This window comes from Lissotriton helveticus, chromosome 12 (genome assembly GCF_964261635.1).
Source record: "Lissotriton helveticus chromosome 12, aLisHel1.1, whole genome shotgun sequence".
In the NCBI taxonomy this organism is placed as follows: Eukaryota; Metazoa; Chordata; class Amphibia; order Caudata; family Salamandridae; genus Lissotriton; species Lissotriton helveticus.
In genome coordinates, this window is record NC_136073.1 from 26,232,452 (window position 1) to 26,247,698 (window position 15,247).

The 15,247-nt window shown below is 46.3% G+C and overlaps 1 protein-coding gene across 14 annotated transcripts in view; it reads left to right on the forward strand.

The window, feature by feature from the left end:
- LOC144799137 (uncharacterized) overlaps positions 1 to 15,247 on the forward strand; it is a 234,288-nt gene that overhangs the window by 110,393 nt on the left and 108,648 nt on the right. For all 14 annotated transcript variants that reach the window (XR_013603760.1, XM_078670338.1, XM_078670342.1 and 11 more), the window contains 2 exons: positions 10,839 to 10,950; positions 11,749 to 12,056. Coding sequence is in view for 13 of the 14 variants with exons in the window: in XM_078670338.1 (XP_078526464.1) it covers positions 10,839 to 10,950; positions 11,749 to 12,056 (420 nt within the window). In the remaining variant the exon portion in view is untranslated. The remainder of the gene's footprint in view (positions 1 to 10,838; positions 10,951 to 11,748; positions 12,057 to 15,247) is intronic.

The following is a 15,247-nucleotide window of genomic DNA, read 5'->3' on the forward strand; positions in this document are numbered from 1 at the left end:
ATGGATTACTGATTCTACCACTTTTCCAGACGAAATAGTGGCACAAATGTTTCTGAAACTGCCCCCAGCCGAGCAGCGACTGGTGGGTATGTATATGATCCAGTACCTCATTACTCTGTATGAGGGTCAACATTCTGATCCAGGCCCGTTACACGATATCCTGAACGAGTTACTCCAGTATAGATGGAGAGGTCTAGGTACCGATTTAATTAGTGTCATTCTAGAACAGCGTCACAAATATAGAACGTTCTTGAACCCGCATTTTGTTCATGTCTCACCCCCAGAAAGTAAACCATTCTACATAGACAGACAGAATCCGTTACGAGAAGTCCACCCAGTCCAAGGGGCGGGTGGCGTAATGCAACGAGTGTTTGTATACACTCCGATTTCAAAGATGGAACTTCTTGAAATGAAGAAATTAATTCCCTGTCATGATAAAGATCCAGCAGGGTTCCATAGAGAATTAAAAGACATGCTCCGTATGGGAGAATACACTTACCCAGACATCATTAAAATGTTAAAGGTCCTGTTACCCGCAGGGGTATATGAAAAATTAAAAGAAAAAGAATGGGAGGTGGGAGAGAAAAAGATCGATTGGGCAGCTCTGGAAGCTGAAGACAAGGCACGAGTACCAGGTACCGGTCTTGGAGATAAATGTAAAGAATTACCAGAATTATTGATTCAAGTTTTACCCAGATTATTGACAACGAGAAAAGAAGACTGGGATGCAATCTCAGCCTGTAAACAGAAACAAGACGAAGATATTAGTGATTTTTATTCTAGATTTGAGAAATGTTTCAGTATTAACAGTGGTCTCAAGACAAGTAGTGAGTCATACCCTCACCTTTTCGTTACCAAATTAGTCGAGAATTCAAGCCCACAAATTAAAAACAGAGTTTTGAAAGTCGAAAGCACCTGGCAAGCAAATACTCCGTCCCAGATGCTCCAGTACCACCAGAATAGAATCAGAGAAGAGCAAGAACACGAGAGAAAACGTATGAAAGATACGAAAATGAAAGTGCTAGTTGCACAATCTGTTCCTCAAGACAGTCAGAAGAGGGGTCCGAATCAAGCCAGTCATCCTGCAGCTCCCGTTAAAGGGAACTGCAATTATTGTAAACAGCCAGGTCATTTTATAAACGAGTGTGCAGTTCTGAAACATAATATAGCTACTGGTAAGACTAAAGAAAGACCACGTCCGCCGAGACAAGAACAAGTTTCACAGATTCCTCAGTCACAGAATGCACAACAGACAGTTCCCGCACCGCAGCCTATTGCTGCAACACAGCACGTTACATCGCAGATGTACCAGTATGCGCAGTCTGAGTATCCAGAGTACCAGTCATATTCATGAAACAGCCTAGAGAGGGAGGTAGGCTTGCCTCTCATCGAGATACCCGTAGATCAAGAAGGTCCCTATGTTCACAGTCAAGTATTAGGGAAAGACAGAAAGTTTTTGATCGATACAGGGGCAAGTAGGACCACAATTAGTCACGCCGAAGTTCCAGGGGCTCCGCTCTCAGGCTCAAGAAATGTTTCCCTTGGATTTTCGGGAAAGCCAATAGTTAATGAGATATCTAAGCCAGTTACTCTAGAAGTAGGTCCATTGTCCCGCACTACTGATCTGTTACTAAGTCATGTCCAGAAAATCTGTTAGGCATTAAGACACTGAAAGAGTTAGGTGCAGTTATTTGCTGCTCCCCAGAGGGAATACGTCTGTTCCTACGTGACTTTAAGGGTCACTATGTATTACGAGATTTTGATTCCAGATTGTCTAATGTTCCGCAGCATTTATGGGCGCAAGGTCCAACTGATGTAGGTTATATGCAAATCACACCCCATCGTGTGACTCTCAAACCAGGTGTAGTGTTACCCCGAATCAGACAGTACAGATTGCCACCCGAGGCTGTAGCAGCCTTATCCAAAATTATTGACGAGCTCATGGCTCAAGGAGTAGTTGTAGAAACTGACTCCAATGTATGCAATTCTCCGATCATTCCAGTCATGAAACGTACTGATCCGAATGCACCCCCAGTATATCGATTAGTGATTGATTTACGAGAGCTTAATAAATGTATTATTCCTCAGTACCCAGTTGTCCCAGACATCTCTTCCCTGTTAACTGCTATTGATTCCGAAGCCATGTTTTTCACTGTCATTGACCTCAAGAATGCATTTTTTAGTGTTCCAATTCATCCAGACAGCCAGTTTCTTTTCGGATTTTGTTTAAATGGAAGGAGCTATATGTTTACACGCGCTCCTCAAGGTTTCACAGAAAGCCCTAGTATTTACAGTCAAGCACTCAAGAGACAACTAGACAACATTCACATGCCAACTGACACTGCCCTGCTCCAGTATGTCGATGACCTACTGATCACAGCCCGTTCTGAACGTGACTGCGAGCGAGCATCACTTACAGTTTTGTATTTTCTAGCCGAGATGGGGCACAAGGTGTCACCTTCGAAGCTTCAATTCTGTGTTCAGCAAGTGGTATACTTAGGACACTTGCTGTCCAAGAGGGGTAGGCAGTTGACACCCGACCGTATCCAGTTAATAGCGAGTCTTCCCCAGCCCAGAACCCAGAAGGAGGTACGTGCCTTTATCGGCCTTACTTCTTATTGTAGACAATGGATTCCTCAGTATGCATTTCTAGCCAAGCCACTGATACAGTTAACGACACAGGAGGCAGCCGTATCGACTGTCCTCCCTTGGACATCTGACCATACACTTAGTTTCAATGAGTTAAAGAAAGCCCTATGTCAAGCTCCAGTTCTAGCTACACCGAACTACAGTAAGCCTTTTACACTTTTCGTTACTGAACGTGAAGGTACAGCATTATCTATTCTCACACAAGATCAAGCAGGACAATACAAGCCCTGTGCTTACTTTTCGAGCACATTAGATCCAGTCGCCCAGGCGTTGCCTGCGTGCCTCAAGTCAGTTGCAGCCACAGCACTAGCTATCAGACAAAGTGATTCCATAGTTTTAGGGCATTCCCTGACAGTACAAGTTCCACACTCCGTAGAAGTTCTTTTAAACCGAACACAAACTCAGCACTTGACAATTGCACGTTTAACAGGTTATGAATTGACACTGTTCCAGCCACACATAGAAATCAGACGCTGCAACGTCCTGAATCCTGCTACACTGTTACCATCAGTTAATTCAAATCCAGACACACATGACTGTGTGGAAGTAGTTAACATTACGACTAAGCCAAGACAAGATCTGACAGACACCCCGTTATCAGATCCTGACCTGACACTTTATGTGGATGGTTCATGTATGAGAACTAGTACAGGAGAACTAGTCGCCGCGTATGCAGTGACTACTGACACCGACGTTATTGAAACACACCGTATTGATACCCTGTCCGCTCAAGCAGCAGAGCTAGTCGCTCTGACACAAGCCTGTATACATGCCAAGAACCTGAAAGTTAATGTTTACACAGATTCACGTTACGCATTCGGAGTTGTACACGACTTCGGAGTGCTCTGGCAGGAGAGAGGTTTCATGACTTCTCATGGAACCAAGATTCAGCATGGTCTCCTTATTCAAGCCCTGTTAGATGCCATACATTTACCGACATCTATTGCTATCATGAAATGCAAAGCACATACGAAAGTTACAGACATTATTTCCCAAGGTAATGATCTAGCAGACCGCACAGCCAAGCTTACAGCACAGACTCCAGACATTCCAGTTAATCAGACACACACTCCGGATCCGACTACATGCATGACAGTTAAGGACCCTACTCAAGATGTCATAGATATCCAGTTACATGCTACTCCCGAAGAAATCAAGAAATGGTCTGAACAAGGAGGGGTCCAGACAGATCAAGGATGGTTAACGAAGGGTAGAGCCACATGGTTTCTCCCCGACTCTATGGTTCAAGTCATTATCAATACCGCACATAGTCCAGCACATTTAGGAGAAAAAGCTATGTTAGACAGTATCCAGAACATTTGGTTCAACAAGCATTTACGAGCTGCAGCCAAGCAGAAAGTCCGCACCTGTATGATATGTTGTCAGTTTAACCCAGGTAAAAGTGTCCCGGTGGAACAAGGTGGTTTCCAGCCCCCTGACCACCCTTTTGAGGTCCTCCAGATGGATTATATTCAGATGGAGCGATGTCGAGGTTTCAAGTATGTCCTTGTAGTTGTATGCGCTTTGTCCAGGTGGACAGAAGCATATCCAGTTCCAGATTACACAGCCGCGACCACTGCCAAGCAGTTGGTTCGTGAATTTTTCCCTAGATATGGACTCCCTAGAGTCGTATATTCTGATAACGGTCAGCCATTCTCATCTGAACTCATGAAGCACGTTTCCCTTTTGTTAGGGTACCAGTGGAAGTTCCATTGTGTACGCCATCCTGAAGCAGCCGGTCTCGTAGAGAGACATAATCAGACCCTGAAAATCCGTATTGCAAAAGTCTGTAAAGAAAAAGGTGTGGACTGGCTAGTAGCTCTGCCAGTCGCTTTGTTTTATATGCGCATGGTCGCACATTCCAGATCAGGTCTGTCCCCGTATGAGGTCGTATTCGGCCGCCCCCCTAATATGTGGGGTACTCCTAGACCCCGAAGTATTACTGATGTTTCATGTAATATGCTGACAGATTACCTAGCTTCCTTGATGTCTGCCCTCAACTCATGTCGTTCACAGGTTGCTGCCGCCTTTCCAGACAATACCGAGGTGGCACCACATGAAATCGTTCCAGGCTCCCTAGTGATGGTCCGGAATTTCGACAGATCAAGTCCGCTGGAACCACGTTGGAAAGAGCCACGTCAGGTCCTCTTGACCACCCGTACTGCCGTCAAGTTGGAAGGCAGAAAAGGATGGATCCACCTGTCTCATGTTAAACTTTTTAAAGGACTGAAATCCGTTTCTAAAAACATTTCCCAGGACTGCCAGAATATTGCTCTTAAGGACTGTCCCGCACAAGACATTATTACAACCCCTCCCCCGTTAGAGAAAACTCCGCAACAGGAGTATAAGTTAAAGCTCAGGTCTAGTAAAATAAGTCAGTCAGTTTGATTGTATAAGTCCTCCCCTAGGTGAAACGGTTAGACTGTTTCTGACATGTATAAAATAGACCCCCATAGTGAGAGAGTCAGTCAAAGTTCAATCAGATGTATCGTTTTTCTAAGTTTCATATTATTTATCAGCATTTTGATTTCCTGCACCAGCTATGCATTCTATCTGTATTTTCCAGTTCCTCATGTAAATATGTCTGCTAATGCTACAGTAGAGCATACGTTTAGTGATCTGCCTCCTCACGAATATTCATACCGCCTCGCTATGCGCAACAACACATTTATCCGTATGTTACATTACTCACACCAGACCAGCAATGCCACTAATTGTTGGGTGTGTGGTCGACTCCCCCCTTTTCAGACACCGAAGGGAGTTCTGCCACTCTTTCCTTATCCATTCTCACACAATGGTTCGTGTGGAGCATGGTCCACGTTAACGTCATCCTCAACAGATATGTTTTTTCTTAACAGTACATGTTTTCCAGACAAGCAAGGTTTCCCCCACAGAACAGGTTTAGATCTAGAAAATGAAGTATATAATTTAGGTAATTATTCGTCGAATTTCATGGTCCTGAATGTTCAGTCTGATACTACTCCGGACTTACCTGCTATTTCAGTACTACCTGTCAAAGGCGAATTATGTGTCCGTAATTATGGTTCCATACATGTAGGTCATAGTGAATGTACTACTGTTGTCCAGTATAGTGACAGTGGGAAATCTGTTTTCAAAGCCTCACGTCATTCTTATTTTATTTGTGGTCAAACTGCATATGTCCGTCTGCCCCTTGATTGGGAGGGAACCTGTTACATTGCCTTCCTACTGCCACCTGTTTTCCTAGCCCCATCTGATTATCACAGAAACACACATCTAGTACACATTAGACATAGAAGGGAGTCCCCAATTGTCGATTATACTGAAACTACTCTAGAACAGTATACAGATTTCAATAAAGGTTTCTTCTTCTTTGTAGGACCTGTCCAGAATAGTAAACTGATCCGTAGGTTAACCAGAACCCTTGAAGCTGTAGTAAATGAGACTGCCTCTGCTCTAGGTAACTTAACCGAAGAACAATCTGCTATGAGATTTGTCGTTTTGCAAAATCGTCTCGTCCTTGACGTCATACTGGCCGATAGGGGCGGGGCCTGTAGAGTCATCGGATCTAGTTGCTGTATTTTCATTCCAAATAACGCGCCGTCTGTTTATTCAGCTACAACCAGACTCCATAAAATTGCCCATCTGTTACACCAAGACCCAGGCACCTGGACATGGTCCGGTTGGTTCTGGAATATAATTTCCACCTGGGGATGGAAAGTCCTGTCCTTTCTAGGTATTGCAGTAGCGATCATATTTAGCTGCTGCCTCTGTATACAATGTGGCCCTGCGATTTGCAGCATGTGCGCTACCTCTTGTATTCCTAGTTCCAAGCCCCGTTCTAAATCCCGTTCCAAGACAATTCGAGACGAGCAAATGGTACTGTATGAAATGATAGATGGTATCATGAAAATTGATGTTTCCTGATGGAAACGTAGTGACAAGGAGGGAATGTGGAAAAGTAAATTTTGCCATGTTCTGTGTCCCTACGCCTCATCCATCATATGTTATGTGTGCATGACCAATATGCATGTTATTCCCCATGTCTGATTAATGACGCAATTACAGTTGTGTCCACCTCTGATATGTCATTTTCCAGTCCTCGTGAATACTACGAATATCAGGCCTATGTAAAGTTATGTTGCCACGTTTCTTAGTGTGCACGTTATTCCATTGTAAAGTCCCCGTTTCCAGGCCTCAAAAGGGCCCGGACATCAGATTCAGCTCCTGTCTCCTGAAAGCCTCGCTGAGGAGCGATACAGCCCCCACCTGTATCCTCGACCCTTCACTTACTTCCTGCCTCGCAGTGCCCGGTGCAGCTTGGCTCTGCCTCTGAGTCTGCCAAAAGTATGTTATAGTTCCAGTTATCAGTTCAGTCCTCCTCTTCTGCATTCCTAAGCTACTGAACTGCATCAATAGTTTCCGTCATTGTCTAGCCTTCTCGTCTCCACGTTAGAGAAATACTGTATTTAATGGTCATTTAATATTCTTCATCACGCACTACATGTAGAATAATGCATGGTCCAGTCTTAGAGTCAAGTTAGCTTTTCCCCTCATGACTCCTAGTTTATATCAACATGTTCCCTAAACATCAGATACCAGATAGGGTTTAGGTACATGTCGCTCCGACCCTCCAGACTCTAGTCTCTGCTCCTAGCACAGAGTTCGTAGCCCCCAGCTTCTCCTAGTAACACGTCATTGCCAGTTTACGCGCACCATTAGGTTAGAGGTCCCGGCTCCTTAGGTAGCCCCCTCCTATGTTTCCGCCCATTCATGACATATTCTGTTACGTTTTCATCACATGCCTAAGTATACTCCCAGTTACACCCCTTTTTACTGTTATCTTTCGCGACTGCTACGCGTCACGTCTTCTGCTCCACCCACTGTTACGCCTACTGCAATGTAATACTGTGTGTTTGCGCTATGTATATAAGTTGATGTATTGTTATTAAAAGTTAGCGCGCTCATCCCAGACCCAGCCCCAGCAGCTGCTGGGTCATCCTATGCAGGTTGTCCTGATCCTGTCCTTATGCTGTAATAAACCTGCAGAAACTCCTACTACCTCGAATCTTGACTCTTATTTTATTGAGCTATCTGTTATTCATTCATTCATCCAAAAATAGATCCGGTATTATTTATTTATATATATACCCTATTGGATGCCGAGAAGGCATTCGACAGGGTAGCCTGGCCATATCTGTGGGAGATGCTAGCAATTAAAGGTTTTGGTCCCCGGATCATTTCGGCCATAAAAGCGCTATATGCATCACCCACATCCTGCATAAAACTTGGCTAAAAAAAATCTGATTCTTTTTCCATTTCTAGAGGCACCCGTCAGGGCTGCCCTGCTTCTCCACTTTTGTTTGCCCTGTATTTAGACATATTTTTAAATAAATTGAACTCAGCTCCGGGAATCCCACCTGTCTTAGTAGTGAACACGAATTATAGAGCGCTCGCATACACTGAAGACATAGTGGTGCTTACAACCAGTCTTCAGGAAGCTCTGCCAGTAATAGAAGATCTCGCTACTCGTTTTGGGGCTTTTTCCGGTTACAAGTTGAATATAGCCAAGACTCAAAACTTATTTGTAGGTCAGACACCTCCCTCATCGATCCCACTGGTTTCGGTAGCGACATATCTGGGTATCAAAATTACCTTTCCTATATCATATATCCCAGCTATGAATTTTAACTCAATTTTTCAAAAAGCAAATTCTACACTTGAACGGATTGATCACTTGCATTTATCCTTATTTGGCCGAAATAATGTATTGAAAATGACAATAATTCCTAAGTTTCTTTATATGTATCGCTCTATTCCACTTGAGTTCCCCCTGAAGTTCTTTAAGCAATTGGAAATGATGACATCTAGATTGATATGGAGCTATAAAAAAATCTCGAAGATCCTATAAAAAGATGGTTTTACCCAAATCTAGGGGGGTGGGCTATCCCATACTTTTTGTATTAATAAGTTGCGTCTGTCTTACAGTTCATTTCCCCTTTGATTATTGGTGAAAAAGTAAGGATCCCACAGAGTCCATCTCCCTCCATCTACGAACTTATATTGGGCGAAGAGTGTCGCGGATGCTTCCTGAAAAATATAGAGCCAAGTTACTATAAAAAAACTAAATTTAAGACGTTGAAAGCAGCCTTTGGAGTTTGGAAGATAGTCGGGCAACTTCTGGGAATTAGGAAACTCTCGATATATACACCCTTTACTGCCCATAAAATATTTCCATCTGTGTTTCAAGATCTGGCAATGGTTCGGTGGCGAAATAAAGGAATACAAGTGGTGAATGATCTATGGCAGAATAATCGGCTACTCACTTTTCGGGAGCTTACAAACGGATCTAATCTTTCAAATCTGGACTATTTTAAATATCTACAGATACATAGCTTTTTTAATTCCTTGTCACCTGTGGAAGTTTCAGGTATTACTAGGATTTCATTGATTGACGACCTGTTCACTAAAAAGAGGATTCAACATTATTATAGAGCTCTTCAGACCTTATGCTCTGACGACTTAGAGATGCCATTGGATGGGCTGAGAAGTTAGGGGTGGAAACTATTTGTCTAGAGGAATCAATCACACTAGCTAACACTGTGTTGGTCACTGGCAGAGCCCGTACACCGCACTACATGGCTCTATATGACCTATATTATACACCTCTGAAAATTTCAAAAGGGGTGCGACGGTGGGCATAACCTGTAATAGGTGCGGGTGTCATGCTGCTGATTCACTGCATATGTTTTTTACATGTCCACTGCTAGCCCCCTTTATAGAGGCAATTCAGACCTTTTTGACTACAGTGCTAGGATATCCCTTCAATTTAACGGGGGAACATGCCTTAATTGGAGTAACCTCTAATGTCCTACTAGAGGGGCATAAAGGGCTCATGTTTATATCTATGGCTATAATGAGAGCTTGTATTACTCAAGAATGGATTAGCTCCTCCCCCCCCCCCCTCTTACTCCCCCCCCTCCATTCGAAGCATGGAGAGCACGTCTATTAGCTGCATATAATATAGAGGAAGCTATATATAGTACAAAGGGTAAAAAGAAAAGATTGCTGGGAACTAAGATCTGGGACCCAGTTTGGCAATGGATTCAGGGGGAGCTGATCTGATAATTATAATCTGTTACTGCATTTACTTTCTGATAAACTTGATTAGGGTTTATTCTGTGTTTACTGATGGTAGTCTGTTTTTTTTTTTTTTTTTTTTTGCCCTAGTCTGTCGGTGTTTTCTGCAATTGTGTGTGTATAACTTCCCGATTTGACTGGATGATGATGATAAAAAGATTTTAAAAAAAAGAAACAGTAGTTCGTATTAGATTCCTTACCGCCCCACCCATCCTCCCCGTTCTGCGAACCAATATCTAGGGTTAAGGTCATCCCCTTTCAGGGCCCTAGTTTCATGGCACCAGTGTTGGTTTTTATCATGGCTCTGCGTTTCTGGCGCGGAAAAGCTGTGTATAAGAACTGACGTCAGCGCGCGAGGGCTCCGTCTAAGTAATCCGGCGACGTCATCCCGGCGCCGACGATGCCTACCGACGCGCAGGGGTACAGCTACGCAAAAGATTCCGGATCCAGTCTGACGCCTGGGGATATTCTAAGGTAAGGAATCTAATACTAACTACTGTTTCTTACAGATATATCGTTACCGAAGGTAAGTAACTTGTTCGTTTAGCAGCGTCCACGAATGGGCTTTTGTCACGGCGCTGAGTCATTCTTGCACTATTCAATGCATTTTGTGTAGTTCTAGTGCCCATCACTGGAAGCGACACTCTATTGTTTTAGTGGACTGTTGCTGCCTTGGCGTAAAACTTCTATTGTTATCCATTCACTTTCATAATTGGGCAGTGCAGACTCCTGCTTCCTTGTGTACGGCTGCATAGGCTGGCAAGCGTCTCAGAGTCCTAAAATTTTATGTTGCAGTTTCTTGTTTTGCTTTTGTTCAGTTACTTCACCTATTGTCCCACATGATATAAGGCACGAGAAATATCTTTTGATTTCTGGTCCTTGAGACTAGAACAGTTCTGAATTGCCTGCTGGGCCACATGAGCCTAATGGTTGACTGTTTAGTGATTTAAATCAGCATTCTGGGTGAACATGCAGTTTCTTCCTGGTTGTAATGGGCATGTTTGACCATAAGATGTCTAAGCTGACCTCTTCTGCTGTTTCAGTTGAACTCTGCTTAATTTTGTACTTAGTTGATGCCAAAACAAAGGATACAGCTGAGAAACTCGCCACATTTGTTGCTCAGATGGGACCTCAAGTTGAGCAGTTCAGCAAGGAGAACAGTGAGAGCAATCCAGAGTTTTGGTATGCATTTTATTTTGGCTATGCTTGATATGGTAATTGTGAAAATCTACTTTTTTAAACAGATCAGGCCATTCAATAGTTGGTATATACCTTCATATGCCCTAAAACAAGGTGAAGAATTCCTATCCGGCAACACCCAGGATATTGTTTGTCATCAAGAGCAAAACTTTTCAGGTTTTTGTCCTCTGTCCAAGTAGGCCCAATCACCAGCATACCACTTGGCTGCCATTATGCAATACCACCGTTTGGATCCATGATAGGCAGATTTTTGCTTCTACTGAAAGATGTCTGTCCTTATGTGTACGTTTCTCAGAAATGTACACACTGTTCATTAATGCAAAAGTCTTTGCTGTCAAGTCAAGCGCACTAAGGAAATGCATGGAGCACTGCTTGTGGCATTTGCAGTAGTTCACCATAAGTGTGTACAAACGTTTGCAAAAGGGTACTATTTGGGGGTGCTTAATCTCCAGGAGCCTTTTTTTTGTACACCAATACGTGTAGAAGCTGACCATAATAGTGGCACCTGTGCTCCTGAAAAGCACAAGTGCCAAAGGGCCTCAAAAACCGTCTGTCCAAGGCCACCATGCATTGACTTAGTGATCTAGGTGCGGTAATTTTAGCTTCATTGTGAAGAAAATGCTGCCATCATTTGTCACCTCACTGCATGGAACCAAAAGGGACAAAGGGTGCATTCCGTCCCTTGGAAAGATGATTAATAGCTCCCCACCTTTCACAAATAATGCTTGTTAAGCTTTGTTTGCGAAGTGTCCTTTTAACCACTTTTTTCTTTCTGTTTAGGTTCTTAAAAGAAAAAGACAGCGCTGCTTACAAATATTATCAGGGAAAGGTATCTGAATTGCGGAAAACTGAAACCAAAGAAAAAGCAAGTGACTCCAAGAAGGACCAACAACCTGAAGTGGAAACTGACTCTGCAGAGGGCGACAGTGCTGAGGCTGCAATGGCATGTGAAATTTCACCTGAGGTAGCAAGCCAAGATGAGGTCGCAAAGAAAGCACCTCTCCGTACACTCCCTCGTAAAAGAGTCACTGCTCTTAAAGTTGGGATGCTTCCCGCCAAGAGAGTATGTCATGTAGAAGATTCTAAAGGTGGGTGAATTTTTAATCTTAGCAATTTGTTTTGCTCTTGGCATTTTATACCCTTTACATTCTATGGTTGCATTCAGTGTTGGCAGCTGGTTACTTTCCAGAGTACGGGGGTGGAATTCTATTCCAGCAAACCCCACTTCTTCTGGGAGGGTTTCAGTGTGTTCTTTCTTCCCTCACCCTTCGAAAAACTGTCGGTAGGGAAAATGTTAAAATGGTGCATTTTAAAGTATAATTTTCGCAGATTTGCTCAAGTCATAGGCTTTGAAAGAGCTGTCCTTAAATTTCCAAATACCTCATTGAAGTGTAAACCAATGAAACCTGACACTCCCAGAGGGTTGGTTGATACCCCACAACCCCTTGGCCCCCACCCAACCCCACACTTGTTTCGAAGCAAATTATGGGCACACCCATTTGCTAAACATTGTCCCCGGGACAGCATTGTTATGATTGCTCCTATATGCCAAAAATTACATGCAATAGTCCAGTAGCAGGCTTGTAATTGATGCTCTCCATATACCATGGCGACCATTGCTACCAGCATCTGAAAGAGACCCGTTAGTGATAGATTCCTTACCTTAGAATATCCCCAGGCGTCAGACTGGATCGGGAATTTTTTTGCGTAGCAGTACCCTTGCGCGTCGGTAGGCGTCGTCTGCGGCTCTGCGTCCGTCGGCGGCGCAGTGATGACGTCGTCGGAGTACTTAGACGCCGCCTCTGCGTGCTGACGTCAGTTCTTCTTTTTACCACGCCAGCAGCGCAGATCCGGAAAAAGTGGTACCTTAGTCACTTTTTTACTAAAGTTTTTGATCTCTTTTGATCATCCTTTTTCGAAGTCTTCGACTCCGAACGGTGCCGGTAGGGATGCCAGGTTTTAAGCCCTGTGAGGATTGCGACTGGCTGATGTCGGTCACCGACCCTCACCGTCGGTGTCTCCACTGTCTCAGCGTCTAACTCCGGCAGTCGGCCCCACGCTGAGAACGGTCCCGGTCCGGACGGAGGTCGAGGGACTGGTCGCGGGAGAGGAGCCATCGGAGCTCCGGGAGTCGACATCTCTCCTCAGGGTCGAAGTCGTCGGGTAAGCACAAGAAGTCGAAGAGATGTCATCGCTCTTCCGACGCGGTTCAGGTGGCACCGCCCACGCGGCTCCGTCGGAGTCGCAGGCGTCGCGTCCGGTCCCTGGGCCTCGCGAGTCCTTAACCAACGTTCTTTTGGGCACTTAGTCCAAGCCCGCTACAGGTTCGCCTGTAGATAGGAACGTGGCCAGACGCCACCGCGCGGCCCCGGGCGACCCTTGTTTCCTGTCCACCTACCCCACCCCTGAGAGCCTGGTGATCCAGGCCTCAAATTCCCAGACCGCATTCCCGTCGGTGCCGCCTGACAGGGAATCCAAGAGGTACGAGCAATACGGCAAGAAGGTATTCTCCTCCCTGAGTCTGGGACTGCGGTCTTCCAACACCGCGTGCCTCTTGGGCCGTTACACCCACTCTCTGTGGGATACGTCGCGGACGTGCTGCCAGAATGCCCGTTGGTGGTACGGGCTAAACTCGGGCAAAGCCCTTGTGGAAGGCCGAGATGCGGCACGATATTCTATCCGGTGTGGACTGGATACCACCAACTCTCTGGGCAGAGCGATGCCAACGACGGTGGCGATTCGTCGCCACGCCTGGTTGAGATCTGCCAACTTCTCGGCAGATGTCCAGAACACACTCATGGATATGCCATTTGATGGCCGTCGCCTCTTTGGCGACAAGGCAGACCATGCGCTTGAGCGCTCTAAGGACTCCAGGGCTACGGCCAAGTCCTTGGGCCTCTCGGCCCCGCGCTAGCAATCGGCTGCCTTTCATTACTTTCGTGGCCACAGAAAGGGTGTACCCACACGTGCTGCCAGCCACGCTCCGCAGGGTAATACCCAACGCGGTGGCGGCCCGTAGTAACCGCCGTGGCGGCGGTCGGGGACAACAGCGAGGTCAGTCCACACCTTCCCCCGCAGCATCCGCCTCAAAACCCTCCTAGGCCGTGCTTTCAGGCCCATGTGACGCCAGTGGGGGGCAGGGTTCGCCATCACCTCCTCCACTGGCGCACTGTCACGTCTGACAGGTGGGTGCTGCAAATCGTCCGAAGAGGCTACTCCCTCCCCTTCGAGGCGACCCCTCCAGACATGCTACCGCAGAACCACCGCGTATCGGGGGATCATTTGCGACTTCTGCAGGAGGAAGTTACGGCCCTCTTGGCCAAGGGGGCCATCGAGCGTGTTCCTGGGCCAGAAGTAGGGTGTGGTTGCTACTCCCACTACTTTCTGGTACCCAAGAACGTCAACAGCTTCCTCTGGAAGGAGAAGTTCAAAATGCTGACACTGGCTCAGGTGTTAGCTGCCCTGGACCCAGGAGCCTGGATGGTAGCGTTGGACTTGCAGGACGCTTATTTCCACATCCCCGTCCTGCCGGCCCACCGGCGCTACCTGCGGTTCACGGTTGGCCACGAGCACTTTCAGTATACCATGCTCCCCTTCGGCCTTACAAGCGCCCCACGGGTGTTCACAAAGGTGATGGCGGTGGTCGCTGCTCATCTGCGCAGGTTAGGGATTTCAGTCTTCCCCTACCTCGATGACTGGTTGTTGAAGGCGGGCTCGCCCCAAACAGTAGTCAGCCACCTCCAGACAACGGCAGACCTCCTGCACCAGCTGGGGTTCTCCCTCAATGTGCCGAAGTTACACCTGTGCCCCTCTCAGAAGCTCCTCTTCGTCGGAGCGGTTCTGGACTCAGCGCAGCTTTGGGTTTATCCTCCCAAAAGGCGGGTCTGGGATATTCAGGCTCTGATACTACTCTTTCAGCCTTTATCCCGGGTCTCGGTCAGGTTGCCGCTGCGGCTTCTGGGGCTGATGGCCTCCTGCATCTTTCTGGTGCATCAGGCCGGGTGGCGGATGCGGGCTCTGCAGTGGGATCTGAAGTTTCAGTAGGCCCAGCATCAGGGCAAGCTGTCCGACCATGTCCTGATCTCGGAGGGCACTGCGAGACAGCTCCAGTGGTGGCTCACGGACCGCGATTGGGACAGCGGCAGATCCCTCTCCCTTCCCCAACCGGAGCACATAGTTGTGACGGATGTGTCCCTCCAGGGATGGGGAGGCCACATGGGCGAGGGCGAGATCAGAGGCCTCTGGTCTCCGGCGGAGGCCCGGCTCTACATCAACCTTT